The sequence below is a fragment of the Toxotes jaculatrix genome, chromosome 15, assembly GCF_017976425.1.
Source record: "Toxotes jaculatrix isolate fToxJac2 chromosome 15, fToxJac2.pri, whole genome shotgun sequence".
In the NCBI taxonomy this organism is placed as follows: Eukaryota; Metazoa; Chordata; class Actinopteri; family Toxotidae; genus Toxotes; species Toxotes jaculatrix.
The window spans coordinates 9852412-9872395 of NC_054408.1; the positions used below are offsets into that span (position 1 = coordinate 9852412).

Consider the following 19984-nt stretch of genomic DNA (forward strand, 5'->3'; position numbering starts at 1 on the left):
TCTCTAATGCCAAAATGCATGAGCATGTTTTTCTACAAAATCTGTTACAAAACAAAATGTTTAAGACACAATCTAAGTATTAGTCGATAAACAAAAAAAAAAAAAATCAACTAACTTGTAATTGGATTTTACAGTTTTAAATCATTTTACATCAGTGTTTTGTGACATGTAAATGTAACTGAATGTATGTAACTTCACCGTCACACACACAGTGTGGGAACAATCACAGTTTTCTGCTTTGGATCTGTACTCAGATGCTCGCAGAAGCCTTTCTTTTTCTCTTTGTGTCTGTAGACGGGGAAATTTTATTTGGACATTTATTAAATTTCTTTTCTCCACCTACAAATCTTTTCTACATGTTCACAAACGTTTTATATGCAGCATTTTTTTCACAGGTTTACAAAGGGCCACATACAATCGCAGGCTTTGAATCTATTTCGGAACATAATTTCACAAGCTCAAAATCTTACTAACCCTTATTTGAGCCCATAAATCTTTTGTTACTCGCTTCTTCACAAATAGAGTATAAGACTAAAAGTAACATTCTGACATGCATGTGTCCCCTGTTCAAGACGTATGCCCAAATAATCCAACATTATTAGTATCTGACTGGGTGTTTCAGAAATTATGTCAACATACAGCAAAGCCATAACAGAGAGTCAACAGGATAACAACTCTCAACTGTCATCTCAGTCAGATACTCTGCAGTTTGTCTCCCTACAGTTAGAAAGTTTTGAACAACATACCGGTTTTCATTATTAACCAGAGGAACATTAATCCTCTTCCCTTCCCTTTGGAGTTTATGTGTATGTGTTTTGTCCGACAAAAACAAAGGGATTCTTTGCTAAAGTCAAGTGACTTAAATCTTGAATACCCTGACGTGTTGAGCAACCCACTTTAGAGCACGCAGCGGGGTTAGAATTTGCAGTGTTAATATATGAGACACCAACAGGTTGTAGTGGTAACATTATTCATGTATCTACTACAAGACGAGGGATATTTTTACACCATTCACGTTGTATCACTACGAGCAAATGTCACAGAATGTGAACCTGCCAATCTGTCCATATGTTCATTCCTCCCTGAAATTTGGCAAACAAATGCATACAATCACACGCATATATACATACTGCATTTATTAACTTTGTGGCTACCGCGATTAAATTATAATATCACACACGCTGTGGATTCAATCACTGAAGTTAATTAAAAAGGTTGATATAAAAAAGCCTTTTAATCACATAAAAGTGTCAAAAGCACTTATTTGGGTTAAGACAGTGTTATAATACTGGTCGTTTTAATAGGTCTCAAAATACAAAATGTGCAGAATGTTAATGGGTTTTTATACATAGCAGCTGTGGACTGCAGGTCAAAGTATCACTTGTAAGGAATGTATGAAAAGACATGCTAACTTCCTCAACAACAAAATAGACTGTGCCACCAGCAAAAGCATGCATGCATTGTGTTGATGTGCGCAGGTACACACACACACACACACTCGTGCAAAGTGTTCCACCACTGCTGCAAAGCTGATGAGATAATTCCCTACATTGCTGGAGCATCCCGTCACAGGAATGTCACCGCTGATACACAGCAAGCTTGGCCAAGCAACGCTTACATCGAGACATCAAGGTATCGGTGTGTTTTCGACCAGACATGATGTGGGTGCGTAGATTTCTAGATATCAGAGAGGTGTGCAGCCTGCAGACTGACTACACACAGTGGTCCGAGCAGAGATTGATCATCTTTGGTTCTCCCTTAAATCCTAGTTTGTTCTTGTCTTGTCTGCAAGTCCCACTGTTTCCTTTGGAATCAAAAATCTAATTAGTTAATTTTGTTCCCATCATCACTTGCTAAATGTGAGAAAGGGATAGAAAGGGAAGGGAAGAAAAGAGGAAAAGAGGGAGAGAAAGAGAGAGAGATCTGTGGCTTTGAAATGCTAAACAAGCCGCTTATTGTTCCTAACCAGCTGCCTCATCCCAAAAAACAAAACCTAAGAGTGGTCATGTGGGTGTGTGAATGTATGTATGCATATGTATGTGTGTGTGTGTGTTTCTGTCTGCATGTGTAGGGGGTGGTGTATGGGTGTGATCTCCAGGATCATACACACCGGCTCCAGCTGCTTGAGATCATCAGCCAAGTTATTCGCACACGCACGCACGCGCACGCACGCGCACACACACACACACACACACACACACACACACACACACACACACACACACACACACACACACACACACACACACACACACACACACAGTGTCAGTGTCTCATTATTTGATATCGGTTTCTGTGGTGATTTGTTGATGGGGAAAATCATTATTTTCACGTAACATTAAATAATCCTGTCATTTCCTTCAGAACCACAAATACAGTCCACAAACTGTATATTTAAGTGTAATTCAACCTTTAAGACCAAAAGGTAATTATTTAAACTCCAGTACATCCCAGTGTTATGATACTCAGAGCCACTATCTGTTCTCATACTTCATTACTGATATTATGTCAAGGGGTTGACTCACCCAGGTCTAACACCACAGGTTTTGTTTAAGCCAGTAAGTGCAACTGCTTTTATTACGTAAATCTGTCGATCCACAAGCCCAGAGGATCTGTATCAGCCAGTACGACAGATACCAAATCAAACCCTGAATCCTGTTCATCGGCTGGACACCAGTTAGACAGGGAAGTCTGATTATTTCAACAAGTGCCTTTCTGTTCCCAGTCCTTATCAAGATTAGAATAGATTGCGTTAAAATATGTTACTTAACCACTTCATTCTGTGCATGTATTAAGAGAAGTGAATAACTCATTCAAACCAATGAAAGTTGCTCACCAGGCAAAGTTGTTTTTTGGCCCATAAAGTATTAGAGTCCTCCTCTGTCTGACCTGGTCGATTTCTTGGCAACTCCACAGACATAAATGGCACAAAAATGGTTTAGTTGGATTTTTATTGGATCTAATGTCTCAAACTGAAGCCCAAATGACGATGAACGGCAAAAAGGTACAGGAACCCACTGATCTAGGGGACCTCTAATTATCAACTTTTTGAACGCAATCAATAGTCATGACGGCAGAAAGCAGGCAAACAAAGCCATAGTTGAAAATGAGAAGAGACTTTTCCTGTAAACATTCACATTTTCTTGAATTTAACCAGCTTTTTTCCTGGTGTCCCAGTCTCCCTGTGTTTCTTGTGTAAAATATAGCTGGAGAGATCATTTCATGAAATGCTTCACAAATTAAAATTTTATCACAGGGAACAACAGAGCAATCAACTACTCTACTTTTCTCTATTAAACTGAATCCCACCTGCTTCTTGAAAGCAGCTTATTTTACACCAAGTTAATTGGGCAAGTCCAGCTTCAGCCTTTAATGACTGATAATGATATACTGACTTACCAGATGAGCCTCTTTCTTTTTCAGGTTGAGAAATCACAGCAGAAAACTGGTGTAAAACTCATGCAGTGTTAAGACCACAAGGTCAGCCTCGCACTTTCTGCTAATGCAGTAGCTTATGTCTGCACGACAATTAGGCCAGAGACTCTCAGTCCTAGAGTTCTTACATTTAGCCAACTTACTGACCAGTACAACATTTCTTGAAGTGAATAGCATTTTCCCTTGAACAGCAACATAACCATGAGCGATCCACACTGACAGGAACACACCAAAGCTTCAGCACCCATATCTGGGGCAAGAGAGGCATTGGGTTAGGAATGGGAGTGCTTCTCCCTTTCTGTGTGTGCGCGTGCCATAGTCCACTAAGTGGTTTTCAGTGCCAAGGCCCAGAGGAGAGCCTCAGCCTCAGGCCTCATCCCACTAACACGCATCATGATCACATCACGGCCCCGAAGCAAAATAAAACCAACATTCCTTAACAGCCTCACTTTTTCCTCACACACACCCAGGTGTGTGTCTGTATGTTAGATAAGAAAAGGGTGCAGCTAGGCAGGTAGACGTTTCCAGCCAGGATAGTCATTAGTCATTGGTATTTAATAATGTGGATACTGTGGTTTTCAAAAATAATTTAATTAAGCTAGAACAGTCTAGTAAATTCAAATTTGAGTCACACAACTGTAACTTTTACAGCTATATCACTTTAAGATGAAACTCCTAAATGACGTCTAGTCACATATCACCATTGCAGAAACACACTGAGCTCTTACAGTAACATCTGCTTTCTATAACTTGGCAGTATCTGCAGTCTATGAAACACACACACTGTGACAAAACGCAGTAAGATGCCGGTTAGAGATGATGAGTGCAATATACCGAGCAGAGATCATATGAAGCAGAAATTAAAAGAGACTCGTCTATGGACCAACATTGCCAGCCTCCTTTGTAGAGCAGGTAGGCCCTGGACAGTCGACTGGCTTCATCTCAGCAGCCTGTCTATAACCAGCCTCTGCCACGGTGCCACTTCATGAACGGGATACTGTGCCACACTCCCTCCAGTCGTCTCGACGTCTGATTTTTGACACGGCCCACAGAGTATATCACGTCACGTCAGTTTCGCCCGAGTCAACTATGGACGCACCTTCCGCTTTGACAGTTGCGTAACAGACCGGCCCTATCGCTTTAACCTTATTAAGTATAAGATGCTGTGTTGTAATACACCATCATCTACATTTAAATGCACAATAATCAGACCGGATCTGCAGTAAAAGGAGGAGGCTTGGTTTATGACCTGGGCCGATGCCAACACCACCTTCCTCTGGCCCGGCACTGCCCGGCGCGGCCTGCTAAACCCTGGCCAGGCTGACCGGCCCCGCGGCGGCGCATCACAACGCAGCCGAGCCAAGGGGAGTGTGTGTGCGTGTGCGTGTGTGTGTGTGTGTGTGTGTGTGTGTGCTACTCAGCACCGGCCAATCTCAGGCAGTGACACAGATACATGGCAGGGCTAAGCTATCCGGAGCTAACGTCATACACCGCTTGACACATTTTCAGCCTGGTTAGTGAGGAGACATTTAGCGAGGATGTGTAGCCCACACTGGGCCTGGTGCATGCAGAAAAGGCAGGCTACTCTAGAATTACAGTGGTGTACTTACTGCTGACTTTCATGCTGCCGAAAGCAGAGGGCTGCGGCACTGGTTTGCAGCTCTCCGCGAAGGATGTGGTCCTGGGCCGACCCGACATGATCCAATCCCTTTGATTCTCTCGCCTCGGAGACTGTGACTTGCTAAACGGCAGGACTGATCGATTCGCCGACCCTTCTCATCCAAAGAGAATGCCAGTAAATGAATATCACTGTAATTCACAGGGAGGACAGGCAGAAATCCCACGATCCTTCACACTAGTTCGTATCACCTTATAAACTACCCTTTCTTTCCCACCAGCGGTGAATCAGAGCATCGTTTCCTTCTTATATTCCAGGTTTTCTTTCAGCGGGCCTTTGAAGACACGTCTCCGACTAAAATAGTCATGAATCTGGCCTCTCCCTGTGGCCCCCCGATTAAAACCAACTGCGATTTCTTTCTGGAAGCGGAATCAATTTTACAAAGATGAAGAAGGGTGAGTTCAGATGTTAAGAGCGCTGATCCGGTGCGGATCACGGGTAAATGCGGCGGTTTCTTGGCGATTCGGAACACATGCAGTTCCTCTTCATATCCCGATGTGGAGGCTCAATGATCCGACTGCCATGGCGGCTCCCTCGCTATACCCTAGCCTACAGACCGTCCAACGGAAAATCTGCCAGTTGCCACAGTCTTCTTTAACGAATTCAGAGGCTTTACGCTGACTCAAAATCCGCCCTCGCCGCCGTCAAATTTCGGTGTCGTTACCGAGGCCCCCGGGGCAGCGAGCTCTTCAGAAAATGATGGTCTTTAAGTGCAGAGTGCGACGATACCGAATTTCTTTTTTTATTCCTTCCCCATAGGTTTCGGGCTCGCTGTCTTTGTCGCTGCGCACCTTAGCTACGCCATTTCCGTAAAGGGTTACAGGGATTGCTCCGCCGTCGTGGAAGGAAGTTCACGCTGCTGACGTAACCCGCGACGGGGAATAGGAAAACTGTGAACGCGCAAACGGCGAATCTGGGGTGGTGGATTTAGCCAATCATAGAGGGTATCCTTCAGAAATGGGCGTTACCCGTGTTCCTCGAGTCCAATAAAAACGCCGCTCTTGAGCACCACATGGCACAATTTGCTTGGAACCGCCCTCAGGACTTCAAAGACTTTTCCCCATGCCGCGACAGGGACAATGGGCGGATCCGCTCCCAGGATGGATGACTTGGTCGGCCAATGGAGCTCCGAAAACAGACTGTCAGTTCAAATGGACCCAGCTGTCACAGCGCACCGGTGGTCATGCAGCACTGTTGCTATGTTAGTCACAAAAGCCTATCGTCCGTCTCTCCTCGACACTTTTAAATTCATAGTAACTTACATGCATGTGCGAATATGCGCATGGCTCCCCTTTAACTACAACTGTTTATCCAGGTAAATTTCGCCTTTACATCCTTATCTATTCTGTCCTTGACATTTTAACTGTAGTTTCATCTATTAATTTTTAATTTGTGAAGCACTTTAAACTGTACCAAGCTGTATTAACAAACACACAGTTTAACTCTGAGGTCATCAGGTCCAGGTGTCTCAGATCGGAGGGGTTGGACTTCAGAGCTGAGACCAGAGAAGCACAGCTGATCTCTGACAAACTGCAGTGACTCAACCTAAATAAAGAATCAATCATGTAGATAAAATCATTGATAATCCAATCAGATGTGTCCTAATCAATGAGCTTCTCTCTAACATGGGCAGAGTGACTTTGTCCTTCTGTTGCTGTGGATCATCATCATGTCAGCTTTCTACACACATCATCCACATGTCACCACAACATTCACACACCTGTTCATGTCAACACATTTTCTTGGACATTAATCAATTCTTAATAAGTTGTTAATAGATGGATTTTGGATCCACTCCTGTATAGCTCTTTTTCACAAAGCCACAAGTCAAGTCAGCCACTGAGATTTTTCAGTCTGGCAAGCCCCCAAAATGTTCTTAATAATGGCTTTTAACTGAACAACAAAGCATCAGTAGGTGATTTATTAACCATTATTATAACCATTAGTTACAACTTAACCCATTATTAAAGGGCAACTTATTAGAAATCCTTTATGCTTCTCTAGTGACTTAAAACCATGTGGTGGATAACCATGGGCTATTGCGTTATTGGGACAAAGAAATATGTGTGACTGACTGACAACTATTTTTATTCCTCAACTCCTCAATATGCCAGCTTTCCTCATCTAAAACAGAATGCAGGTCACTTATCTAAGCTTGGCAGGAAAGTCTTTCCTAGAGTGATGCTAGTAGTCGGTCTTTTGTGTGGTCTATTTTTACTCTGTTATGCTCTGTATCAAAGGGGATTTCTCCCAGGCTGCCCTTCAATGGTTTATATGCAGAATGGAGAACAGCAGCATCTCAAAAAACAGGCAGCTGAGCAGAAGTAATGCAAGGCGCTGTTTTCCCTTCATGGCGATACCTCCCCCGGCAAACACACATTTTCCCATTAGATGGAAAGAAAATATACAGAGAGGAGATAGTGGGAGAAAGTGAAAGAGAGAGAAGGGCAAGTCAGGAAAGAGAAATTTCAAATAAGAGGGGTAGAGGTACTATTCTGTTTTTGTCTGTGTTGCAGAGATGTCATGAAAACTCCTGAATCTGTCTTTAGGAAGTGCTTTGGCCATGATTAAAGTCACATGACCTGGAGGCTGGCAAATATCCTAATACTGGGAGGATAATGCTTTCACCACAAATAGGGCAAATAAAGGTCAGGTTTAGTATTGTATTTAACATCAAGACAAGGCTGAATTATGAGTCGGGTAGAATGGGCAACTGGCACTCAAGGGCCACAGAAGTGTCAGGTTGTCTGTGTGGCAATTACTTAGTGGTAATTTGGTCAATTACAATTACAATGTCTTATAGAGGGGCCTTGTCCACTTTTAATATTTCAGTTTATATTTATGCTTACATGCCACAGATCTAAAGTTATAGCAAACTCTCCGCGTCATTATATACTTTGACTGTTCATGCTGTGGTGTCTCATTTATAGCATAACAGAGCACAAGATGCAGCATGAACATGAAGTGGTATGGAGTTTCTTTGGAAAGAAAAAAAAACAGGTGATGACTTGAAGATCAAAGGTCAACAGGGCACTTGCTTTCTCTCACACACACACACACACTCCCACACATGAGCCTTACAATTCAGATAACTGTGTCCTTCACACACTATGTGCACTGAACGAATAAGGACAGTAATAAAGAGAAAATAATTAAGTGATAGGAGAGACCTGTTGTTCGCTAGCTGCTCTGACATGGTGTGATATCTCATAAACCAGCTATAGCTGGCGAGCATGTGACAAGAAATGTAGAGCGCTGTATTGACAATGTAGGGCATTTTGAAAATGAGAAAAACTTAAACAACAAAATGCAGACTATGCAATAAATTGGTATAACAACATTTTAAGCAATGGGTATGACAATGTGAAACAGTAAAAAAGGAGACGGAACAATTCTGTACACCAAAACATCTTCGAATAAATATTAAAATAAATATAGAATCTGCATAATAGCTAATCTAGTGCACATTTCAACTGCTCTGTGAAAACCTTTAAACTTGCTTTCTGGGCTTTTTTATTTGTTATTTTGAATGTCAGACTTAGATGTTTTTGGAATGTAACCGTTTTCATCTGACAGCAGAAATATACAATACGGCCATAAGTAATGTTAAAAAGTAAACAGCATTGTGTGCTTTTGCCTACAAAACATTTCACAAATCTAACAGTCTTTGTCCCAGGATGCAGCATTCAGGAATGCCAACCCTCTCTTCTTGTCAAGAAAACACATTCCTATTGAAAACTGGAGTCAAATGATCTCCCATAATAGATGCACATTAGCTTTATGCCCATTGAAATTTGTCTATCCTCAAAGCTAATATAAATTCTTTAGGACATAAATTCAAGTGGTGGAAATGGATGAACCTGTAAAGTGCAGTAAACCAGTGTTCATACAAAGGTGGGTTTGAGGTCTTCTTTGAATACTACAGGATGCAGGGAGCCGTAGCAGCCGGTGTAGCCTTCGTACTCGCTGTCAGAGGAGTCTGAGGAGCTGTCAGAGGACAGGAACGATCCCCGCTGCAGGCAGGAGTCACAGTATGGGCGGTGATAGTAACAGTAGTCTGTTGAGCTGCTGGAGTCTGAATCCCAGTACCCACAGGAGTCTCTTATATGTCTGTGGGGCTGCTCATTGTCAGCATCCACTTCCACATCAGGCTGAGCTGTGTGAACTTGTTCTGCACAACGTAACGCTGAACATCTGTGAGGCCTTGAAACACACCTCCGACATTTTCTTATCACTCCTTGCCTTTCTGCTTCCTCCTCCTCCTCTAGCTCAAGGTCACCGTTGTGAACCTGGAGGAGGGTACCATCCACAGAGACCTCATCATGGTGCTTGCCTGGATTTTGGTGTTCACAGTTTTCCCTTATCTTCCCACAACCTGCATAGAAGCAGGGAGGGGTCAGACCTCTTCTGGATGAGTTGAAGGGTGGCCGACGTTTCCTCATTGCATAGGGGGAGATGCTGGGGTAACGGAACAGAACAGGTGGATGAGGAGAACGTGGTGTCCGAAGGGAGAGGGGGGAGAGTGTGGGGGCTTCTGTAGATTTTAGCTGAGAGGCTGTCCTTGCTGTTTGACCGGGAGATCGAAGTGCGCTTTCCAGGACTGCATCCAAGCTCAGCTCCTGAAGAATCTCCTGCAACTGTTCGCTGCTAACAAAACCAGCTGGTCTGGCATTTGGTCCTAGCTGAGATGTTAGGCCAGTGTGATTACCTAAAGTTTCAACCTGAACTGGCTTTAACCCTCTATGGGACTGTAGGGATGTGACAAAGTTAATAGTCTCCTCTGCTGTCCTGAGTAATCCAGAGGATGGGAGGGACACAGGCTGTTTGAGATCCTCCCCTGTTCTGGACTCAGCTGTGTCTTTGTCTACAAGGCCAGAGATAGAGACACTTTTTTGATTTTCGCCCACATACATATCATCAGGGAGAGGGGAGGAAGAAGTAATAGGGTTTGAAGCAGTGGGATGTTCAGAAGATGGTGTAATGGGGTGACGGGGTGAGAGAAGAGAGTTAGTGTCTCTCTGAGGTAGAGAAGAAGAAGAGGGACCATAAGATTGAAGTTCTGTGGTCTGAGTGGAGGAGGAATTGAGGTTGGTGCTAGAGGAGTCCATGTCCTGGTCCTCGCAGGGCTGGCTGGCTGACATGAGTCGCAGGAGTTTATCCTTGGCGTTGTTCACCTGCTCCTGCAGGCTGTCAATCACAGCGTTTTTCTGGAAATTGTAATGACAAACACGAGAATAAATATTTTGAGATGTAGTGAAAAAAAATGCTGGTAGAGAAATCTCCCTCTAAACAAAATTTGCACAGTTTCTTTGTATGTGGGTGGTTTAAAGCGAGACAAACAGCACAGTCAAGCTCTGGGAAAAAACTGTCAACATATTGTGAAACAGCCGGTGTAGTTTATATTTATTTTTGACTCTTATAATAAAAAAAAAAACATTCCAGCCAATTTTCAAGGCATGCTATTGCCATGCTATTGTTAGATGCCACAATTTCCCTCTGCTGGTCTCACTTGAAAAGGCTTTGTGTCTTATGAATAATCAAGAACAGGCAATTTTATGCATGAAGGCATGTTTTGTATTGTATGAAAATCAGTGCCAGGTATGAACAGGGCCAGTCTATAGCCACACTAACAGATCTAATTGGTCTTGAAGACTACACACCACTAGGAATAATGTCAAAGTGACGTGTAATCTAAATCAACAAATCAAAATAAAGGATATGGATCGCTACGTTATGAAATGATTCAACGCCTTCATAAGATATGCTCACACAAATTCAGTGTAGTGTCGTGTAAGTCCTTCTTATTAAATGGCAGATTGTATTGTGGAAGACTGTTGCAGCACCTCATTAAGGAGTTTTTTCATGGAGTTGTTCTCCCCCAGCAGGAAGTAGATCTCATCCTGGCTGTACACAGACGTCTGGCTCTTACTGGGGCTGCTGAAATACTTGGCCATTTGCGCCGGGTTGTTCTGATCCTCTTCAAATTGCCGCCACTGGATCAGCTGCATGGTGTGAGTGAAAGAATGTACAGATGTTTACACTGACTTTCAGCTAAAGAAATGCACACACTAGTAGCAAATATTACCAGGACCATTTGACATGGGATCTTTTGTCCAGGTGTGTTTGAGTGCATTAGTCATTGTTCAGATATTTCCTTCCTTTCCACTGGAGATGCATTCCTTTATCGTAACATAAACCCGGTTCCAGACACTTAAAGAGTCATAAACCTGTTTTCGACAGCCTACGTAGTTTTGACTCATAAACACCTTCTGTGTGAGTCACACTCCACTGATAGACATGGCAAACCGACACACATATGGAAAAGGGAGGTGTGGGCACCAAAGTCACCCACAGAATTTACTAGTTTTGTCAAAACAAAACGCAAAAGTCACACACGCATCTGTCATTCATCTGTCTGTTTGTCACACGTCTGTCTGTCTCCAGTAGCTGCATGTCTGATTGACTGTCTGTATTTGTGGCTGGTTTCCAGACAGAGTATCCTGACACATGAGTGCCTGACAGTTCCACCTAAAAAAATATAATTCCTCTCCCTAGTGGTTTGTACTTGAGAGAGAGTGTCATCACCAGAAACAAGAAAATGTTAGAGGTGTTTTCCAAGGCTAAAGAAACTTTCTTTTGATAAACATATAAATAAATAAATATGGTGGGGTTTTGTGTTTTTCTAAGACACCTTTTCCTCAGCACATTCATGCATCTTGTATGTCTATCTTGTGATGTTTTTGGGCTCTTTTTTCTAACCTGAGGCACAAACAGCATACAATTAGTAGCCAGTGTGCAAATGAAGATGGCTCCAGCCACAGTGCTATAGACCAGGTTGGGCCAGCCGTGCAAGAAGATGGACACGGGGACGACCACAGCTGAGGAGATGGTGACCAAGGTAACGGCTGTTATGATAGTGGGAGACTGATTGACTGGAGGGTGGCTGACGTTGCTGGTCAACCCAGCCAGGTAAGTGCCATAGAGGAGAAGACAACCCTAAAGAGAGATGCAGGAACAAAGTAAAGACAAAGGACAAACAAAAATAAAAACGTAAAGCAACATGTTTTTGTTAATGTTGGGTTCTGTTAGTTTCTTGTAAGTACTGGAGATAGATAAGTACTGGAGATAGCCCTCAGTAGTAGTTCATATTAAATTTTTATTTTACAAAATAAAGGTATTTTTGGTTGTGGGACCTAAAACAGTAACACGGGTTAAAATATGTATAATTCATTCATTGTTGTTTCAGAGGTTAGAGTCATATAGTGCCAGAGATTTGAGTCTACAGATTAGTTTTCTAATCTTCTAATCTTGTTCATCTCCCATTATTCACCCAACCTTCTGCTTTTGAATAGAACAGAGATTACTTACCTTCTGAACAGCAATAATGATAGCCCACAGATCTGAGTATGCAGAGGAACAAGAGTCCAGCTGAGACAAAGAGTAGGAAATGTCTCTCTCCACCACCTACATCAAAGAAAATCATGTACTGAGTTTAAGCTCTGATGGAGTTTGTGATTTTGTAGTCACAGAATCACTCTTTTCTGCAATTTCATACAAATCAAACTATCATAATTTGACAGCAATAAGCAGTCAGTTAAAAAAAATGGTCAGGAATTAAGTGCTGTGTTACATGTTATAGTACCCACACTGTTCTCCGACCAAACAAATCAAAATCACAACTTGTGTTACAGCTTCACAAAAATCACCATTCAACTCTACCTTGACAACAGCTCCGACAGACCGTGAACACCTGATGGGGTCTGTGAGGTTCCAGGTGGTCAGAACCATCATGTCCAAGAGGATCAATAGAGCCACCATGCCCATGAGCTGGATGTCTCGGATGATCTGTGAGAAAAAGCAGAGTCACAGATCAAATCAAAAACAAGCTCAGTTTATCCAGACAGTATTTTCATCCATATGCAGTCGCTCTTTGGGAGATTCCTCTCCATTACCCTGGTGACATAGCACTTAGGTATGACTCTTTTTGAAATTAACCGTGAAAAAAACATTGTGTAAGTATATCCAGTTTCGTATCAAAATACTCCATGGAAAACATGTTAGAATTTATTTATAGAAATGCTTATAGTAGGTAATGAAGATGTAACAGAAGTGTTTGAAAAATCCTAGGAAGTAATGGTAATAAGTTTTTTAAAAACTTTCTGAATCCACAGCAAAAAGTCTATCATTTTGCCCATTATTTTGAGATATCCTGCCAGCTGTTAAAGAAACAGACGCACAAACAAGTGAGACCAAAAACATCATGTGATATATGTTGACTAAGGAAGCTATGAAAGTCAACAATAAAAATGAATCCTGGAGCGACTGGACAACAAAAATAAACATGGTACGAGGTCATGAACTTTGTATGCTGAAGACAGATGAGATTGCCAGGAGGCCTGAGAAGCATGCTCACCACTCTCTTGTCAGGCACTCGCTGGGTGAACACTCTGTACAGTCTCCACGTCTTTCCCAAAATTGGGCCGAAGACCAAGGTACTCCCGACACAAAGAGTCCACATTCGAGCCTGTAGGAGAAAGCACTGCATAATTAATTTTAACTGTGATTTACCCAACAATATAATGGAGTGCTGAGGATGACGGGGGAGCTTACTTGTACCACAGCTGTAGACAATCCACCATGTGAGAGTGGTTGTTCATCAATGGCAAATAGGAAGCCACTGCTATAAGTAAGGAGACTTCCAAAAAGAGTCAGGACATTCAGATTTGGACTGGACATCTTCACTATCCTGAGGACACAACAATCCATACATTTCAGTAAATGGATCTTTATGTTGATTTACTGTATGTATTTCTCTTTGCACATTACCTGTTGTTCTTGAAGCGCAGGGTGAAAAGGAGGAAGCAGAATGCCAGCAGGATGCCACAAGAAAGCAGCGTCCACACCACACCACTCAGCACTGGGGAGAGGGACCGCCGTGGGAGCTCCACTGCCACCTGCACACACACATGCAAACCCCTTAAAATCACATCTGAAATATTGCAGATGTAGCTTTTATGCACCTACATTGTTTGATTATGGCGTATGTGTATTCTAAACTTTCTCTTTAGTGTAAAAGAAACAGAAAAAAGTACACAGAGCTCATCTGAGTAAGAAAAACTTTATTGAGGCAAACAGAGCAGCAAACATTGTGTTGGAGCCTTGCTAACTTTAATCTGAAAATGACACATTATAAAATTAAAAAACAGATGAAAGCATTCAAGCAGATTTCAGACACTGACAGATGATCAGAGGTGCAGAGTTGATGCCACCATGATTCCGGCGGGGGTTAAAGTAGGGGAAAAGTCTTTCACTGAATGAATATCCTGTGAATGAGTAAATATGAGAAGCAGAGTCCACGTTGTAAAAAGAAACCTGCCCCCACTCCAGGTCCACGTACACCCCGACTCTCTGGGGCTTCTCAACCAGCGGCACACAGATAGGAGTGTTGCTGAGTGCCCAGTAGCTCTTGTCCTTTCTCATCCCCAGGGCCCAGTAGCCTCTTTCAGGGTTTAGAATATTCCCTCCTTTTCTGTTGACAGATTCAAGCCCAACTCCAATATCCCACTCTGTCTTCCCCTTCACCTGGACCTCATAATAGAACCTGCCAGAGGAGAAACCCTCCTTTCCCAAAACACTAACGCCGGGGTAAAATCTCTCGGGGTTGTCAGGGAGGTTCAATGCTACATCACCATGATACACTTGTTTCTTGTTTTCAGACAGCACTAGTTTGGGATGGGCTGTGTCAGGGTCCAGAGTTACATCCACAGCACACTGCTGAGCCCTTCGAAATTCGCTCTCATGCAGCCTCTTCATCTCAGCCCTTACAGTTTCCTCTAGCTGACACATTACTCTTCTGACTGCTCTCCTCACTGTGCCCACGAACACAGCACTTCCTATGTAAGTGTCAGACCAGTCTTTGGTGGCTGGCAGTGTGGAGAGAGCTGGAAAACTTTGGAGGAGGTAAAAGTCGTCCTCAGTGTGTGAGAGCTGCTCCAGCTCTGTGCTTCTTTGCCTCAGCTCATTGATCTCATGCTCCAGCTCTTTGATGAGTCCGCTGGCCCTGCTTTCAACTTGCCTCTGCTTTGCACCAATCACTTCTCCCACCTCAGCTTGGCTTCTCTGGATAGGGTGGAGCAGTTTGGTGAAGACTTGCAAACTCTCCTCAATCTCTCTTTCTGTGTTTCCTCTGCTGAGCTCAACGGTTTGATTGATTTCTCTGATTTTCTGCAGTCGACCTTGAATTATTTTTTCCACCTCTTCATTTATCCTTCCAATTTGAGCTCTCTTGTCTTTGCTCTCATCCTCTATAGAAACAGTGTGATGGGACTTATGGTCTCTCTTGATGCAGAGCTGACACACGTATGTCCGGTCAGTGTTACAGAACAGGTCCAGGAGTTTCTCGTGCTTCTTACACACCCTATCTTGCATGTTCATGGTGGGATTAATCAGGTGGTGTTTTCTGAAGGTGCCTAGAACATGATGGGGCTCCAGATGAGTCTCACAGAAGGAGGCCAAACAGTCCAGGCAGGATTTAAGAGCGTCGACTCTTTTTCCAATGCACACATCACATGAAACTTCTCCTCCATGGCCTGAATATTGGCTGGCATCACTGGCTTCCTTTTTGTCTTTTCTTTCCAATGACTCCTTGAACTGAGAGGCCACCTCTGAAATGAAGGTGTTAACTTTGAGCTCAGGCCTCCTGTAAAACTTCTGCTTGCACATGGGGCACTGCGACAGATTAGCACTGTGCCAGTATCCTTGTATGCAGTCCCTGCAGAAGTTGTGCCCACAAGGAGTGGAGACTGGCTGGTTGAACAAATCCAGACAGATGGGGCAAAGAAAATGCTCCTTAGACAGCACACTGCCAGCAGTAGCCATATCTGGGAACACATCCAAAAAGAAAAGCAGGTGGGATTTTAGGGAATAAGTTGGCTCTGTTCCTGGTATTTTTTTTTCTTTCTTCTATACTGTTAGGGCTAGAATCAGTTGTGCCTGGTGAGCTGCCCATGTCCATGAATAGTAACAAATGTATGGTGTTACATTTCATCACAGGATGTTTCATTTTAGCTGAGAGTTTTCATGTCATTGGAGTTAAACAGACAATAATAAAGAATGATTGTTTGGACATTAAAATAAAATAAAACAAAACTGTGCATTAAAATGCTATCTGGTCACATAACCTATTACCACAACAAAGCAAATACAATGCATCTCACTGTTCCCTGCCCCTTGGGTGAAGATGATATCTACACTTTGAGACCTATGTCTGCATGAATTAACATCACAAAGCGTGAAAGAAATCAAAGCGATAACTCACCTGGTTTCTACGTGGTGTAGCACAGAGAGCAAAACAGAGTGTTTGTGCTCCCTGACACAGTGTCTCTGTCTCTGCTGCTTCAGTTTCTATTTGGAAAGTCACATTACACGCTCTTGTGCCAGCGTCATGTTGCTGATCTCTACTCACTCTTCTCTTAAAGGCACCGGTGACTGAGACGATACTAAACATAGCTTCACGAGTCCTTCCCCGTTACCTTTCCAGATCTCTACCACTGAACTGACTTCAGTTCAATAAAGCAGTCGAAAGTAGTGTAAAAATGTCAAGTAAACTGTTTAAGTCTTACATTATTAATGAGTCTTGTATCAAATAATTCAATAGTACATATTCAAGTGAAATACACAGGACATCTTTTTACCCTTTGACCTTTTGGAGCGGCCAGAAATATTCTCTTGGTCAGTGATTGGATTTTATTAATCTATGTCTGCCTATATGTACATATCAGCCTGGACATATGTCAGCACTGCATAGAACTGCCATTCGTGTGTGCATGTATGTCTGGAGACAACTGTGTGCACATGGCATTTCCATGCCTCAGATGTCACGCGTACGCTATATTTATGTACTTGCTATTGTTGAATTTCAGCATCATAAGCATGTGTGTTTATGTGCATATGAGGCTGCGTGTGCACAAGAGACAGAGAGAGATTACCGTGCTGAGACTGCATAGTCTCTGAAGTATGTCGAGGCCCTCCTGCCTGTTGACTCCTGAGTGGATGAAGCAAAGTGGGGAATCACAGTGAGAGCTGCAGTTCAGCTCAGGCTCCATGACTGGCCCCAGTCTGTCCACTTTTACACACACATGCTGAGGAGCAAAAAAAAAAAGATGATACGATGGGTGTGATGACATTTGAAAATTGAACACATAAGTCTTTGTAAATAGATCCATTGAGAGAGCAAAGCCATAAAATCCTTTGTCCCCTGTTTAGACACATTTTCACTGCAACATATAGTTATATATCAATAATGAGAGCACTCTCTGAACCACTAAACAGAAGGCACTGGGGGACCAGGGGAATATATTTTATGTGAAGTCCTGCTTCTATTTCCAGGTCTATAATTCACTAAACTGTTGTAAGGCATGTGGCCACCACAGTGTGGTGCTCTCACGGAAACCTTTGGGAGGGGAAATAGTGCAAACATGGATGTCATTTGATATTACACCAGCATGGAAAAGGACCAGAGTCACAAATAAACCCAACAGCCACTAAGATTTGAATTAAGTTAAAGTCAGAATGAAAATGCATTAATCAAGTATTAATTATTTCCAACCACAAAACAAATTGAAAAAAACAGGACTTGACCTATGTGGCAGGAAGCTTATGTGTTACTGCTTATCTTCAGTTTCAACAAGCACTACGTCATCACAGAGGTGAACTAGCCAACACAAGATCACACTCTGCTGTGACACACATCTCTGCACAAGACAGAGCGAGACTAGAGAAAAAAAAATACTGCAATTGAAATATACCAAGGCTATCATTTACAGTTTTACTGAGGGCCACATAATCTGCAATCAGCCCGGTTATTTAAAGCATTTGAGACTGAAGACATAAACTCTGAAAACATCACCAAACAACTGTTTGTCACTCTTGCCACAGGCATTTTTATGAGGCTTCCTGTGCTGCACTGACATGTTGCAGATTTAATTATGCTGCATAATATCACTTGATACTCTGAGCTGTACCTAGAACAGACTGAGAGTCTGATCAGTGTGAACGCTGCAGTGACTCAGATTCATGTTGCTGAGGAGGTGTAAGACCACTTGTACTGACACAAATTGGCAGACAGGTGAGTGTTTATGTGAGTAGCGTGTTATTAGGCATCATGTCTCGTCATTGTCTGTAGACAGCGTGAGTGAGTGTATAGATGTAGAACCTGCAGGGCTCTCTTATAGTTAGAATATGGGATCCATCAAAAAAGTGTGGTAAATCTGTAATCAGAAACCAAACTGATTTGGAATACAAGAAGGAAACATACAAGAGTAATTCAACTAATGTGACATGAAGATGTTCTATTTGAAACGTCTTGTAGGTCTAAGCTATTAAAGTGCAGTCCAAAGTGACCTATTTCCAAAAATTAATGGTGTTAACAGAACAATGAAGCCCTATCTGGGAAATGTCTGGAGTTCCTGTTCGTGTCCTTTCGTCACTTTCCAAGTTTAGATCACAGTTCTGCTGCTTCCCGCAGGAAAAGCCGGCAGAGAGAGGCATTTCCGCCAGTTTTTCAAAATCCTGCCTCCACAGATTTCAGTTTGCGAGAAAACCCGCCACCCTGCGGAGGTCAACAAAGGTCGGCCAACATCTAGCACGGGGGTCACTGTGTAAGCAGCAAGCACAGGGCTGGTCCCCAGGCTGAGTTAGGTTTTATGGACGTGTTTTGACAGTTCAGAATAGTCATGAGGAGTGTCTTTTGAAGTCAGGAAGGCTAAACCGCAAGTAATACCTGAGCTACCTGCGGCCTTGGAAGTCTTACTCAAATGTAGGGCGGGCCTAACCTCTGTGCAGTTTAGCTTTCACTTGTAAAGGGAATTTACTGAACTATCAGGTAGATTTCAACCTTTTCTAGCAGGCCCCGTGCTAAGCCACCCAACAATGAGTTTTACACGGCCTTTTGCCATAAAACTTTTGGCAAAGTACTGAGCTAAACCCATTTATTGTCCTGTCAATCTCTCTGTTTCTCTTTTAAGATTAGAGTGGTGAAACCACAGGCACTGCCTGATGTAAAGCCCGGTTCAGGGGCCAATATTGAAACATTCCTCCTCAGTCAGTAATCCGTTTATAAGTTTATTCTTTTAAGCTGAGTTAGAATGCAATTTACTGACACTGAAATTCCGCCCCAGGCCCGGCGCACGTCCTTTTTACAGCCTGGCTCTATGAACCGGTCATCTCCATGTGCCTACATTTCATCAAAACACATGTTTGATGAAGTGAGGAGCCTGCACCGGTGCTGTGTTTGGAACCACGCGTCCAGTCCAAGCCAAATAGCAGACGAAGATGATGATGACAATGGACATAAATACATTTACAAAATGTGTGACAATGACTAATGCTATGTAAAATTTAAATATAGGCCAAAATAGTTTGACATTTTGTATGATCTCCACACCTGTAACGAACTAGTTCATTTAAGCGATAAGTTTGCTTTAAAAAAAAAAAAAGAAAGAAAAAAGTGCTCACTCGCAGCTGCATCACTTCAGTTGCAATCGGCGCAGGGTAAAATGTCAAAGTAACAAACACGACGATTTAAGAAAATAATTAAGGTAAAACGTAACGGGAAGAACGAAAGAACTCGTCAAAAAAATAAGTTTAAAAGAGCAAACCTCGGTCTCCAAAGCGCACGGTGGATCCCAACTCCTCGTCCCGCTCCAGACTCCATCGCCATCGCGCAAGACTCAGAAACGTTTTGATGTAAGTAGAAAACGAATGACTGGATGGTGTTTTATCTAGCATAGCTGCAAAAATCCCATCGCTGCATACTTGGAACGAATCCCACACACTGATCTGTCCATCAAACTGCCGGTCGACTGCCCGATA

General features: G+C 42.8%; 3 protein-coding genes across 5 annotated transcripts in view; all 3 read right to left on the minus strand.

Annotated features, from left to right (window-relative positions):
* The window catches only part of gsk3ba (glycogen synthase kinase 3 beta, genome duplicate a), a 28665-nt gene extending 22763 nt beyond the window's left edge, over window positions 1-5902 (minus strand). The window contains exon 1 of one of the 2 annotated variants that reach the window (XM_041056977.1): window positions 5046-5902. In XM_041056977.1, the coding sequence (XP_040912911.1) occupies window positions 5046-5133 (88 nt within the window). In that variant the 5' untranslated portion in view covers window positions 5134-5902. The remainder of the gene's footprint in view (window positions 1-5045) is intronic. The other variant, XM_041056978.1, reaches the window with a different exon arrangement.
* A 2570-nt stretch (window positions 5903-8472) lies between these two features.
* gpr156 (G protein-coupled receptor 156) lies at window positions 8473-19963 on the minus strand. 2 transcript variants are annotated; one of them, XM_041058092.1, is made up of 11 exons: window positions 19771-19963; window positions 17101-17253; window positions 13940-14067; window positions 13724-13859; window positions 13527-13637; window positions 12833-12958; window positions 12482-12577; window positions 11873-12109; window positions 10957-11115; window positions 10158-10320; window positions 8473-9977 (listed from the first exon to the last, which is right to left on the minus strand). In XM_041058092.1, the coding sequence occupies exons 2-11, from the start codon at window positions 17215-17217 to the stop codon at window positions 8998-9000; spliced, it is 2253 nt and encodes a 750-aa protein (XP_040914026.1). In that variant the 5' UTR covers window positions 17218-17253; window positions 19771-19963; the 3' UTR covers window positions 8473-8997. The 2 variants fall into 2 exon arrangements, with proteins under 2 accessions (XP_040914026.1, XP_040914025.1); XM_041058091.1 differs by having other exon boundaries at window positions 8473-10320.
* On the minus strand, window positions 14230-16504 carry LOC121194937 (zinc finger protein RFP-like). Its single transcript, XM_041058094.1, has 2 exons — window positions 16431-16504; window positions 14230-15993 (listed from the first exon to the last, which is right to left on the minus strand). Exon 2 carries the CDS (start codon window positions 15989-15991, stop codon window positions 14330-14332), a length of 1662 nt encoding a protein of 553 aa, XP_040914028.1. The 5' UTR covers window positions 15992-15993; window positions 16431-16504; the 3' UTR covers window positions 14230-14329.
* Window positions 19964-19984: the final 21 nt, after the last annotated feature.

Coding starts and splice junctions, on each gene's coding strand:
- gpr156 (XM_041058091.1), bottom strand. CDS start 17,217: ATGGAGCCTGAGCTGAACTGCAGCTCTCACTGTGATTCCCCACTTTGC. Junction 14,068..17,100: donor GACTATGCAGTCTCAGCACG/GTAATCTCTCTC, acceptor GTGTGTGTGCAG/GTGGCAGTGGAGCTCCCACG. Junction 13,860..13,939: donor CTGCGCTTCAAGAACAACAG/GTAATGTGCAAA, acceptor TTGTGTCCTCAG/GATAGTGAAGATGTCCAGTC.
- LOC121194937 (XM_041058094.1), bottom strand. CDS start 15,991: ATGGCTACTGCTGGCAGTGTGCTGTCTAAGGAGCATTTTCTTTGCCCC.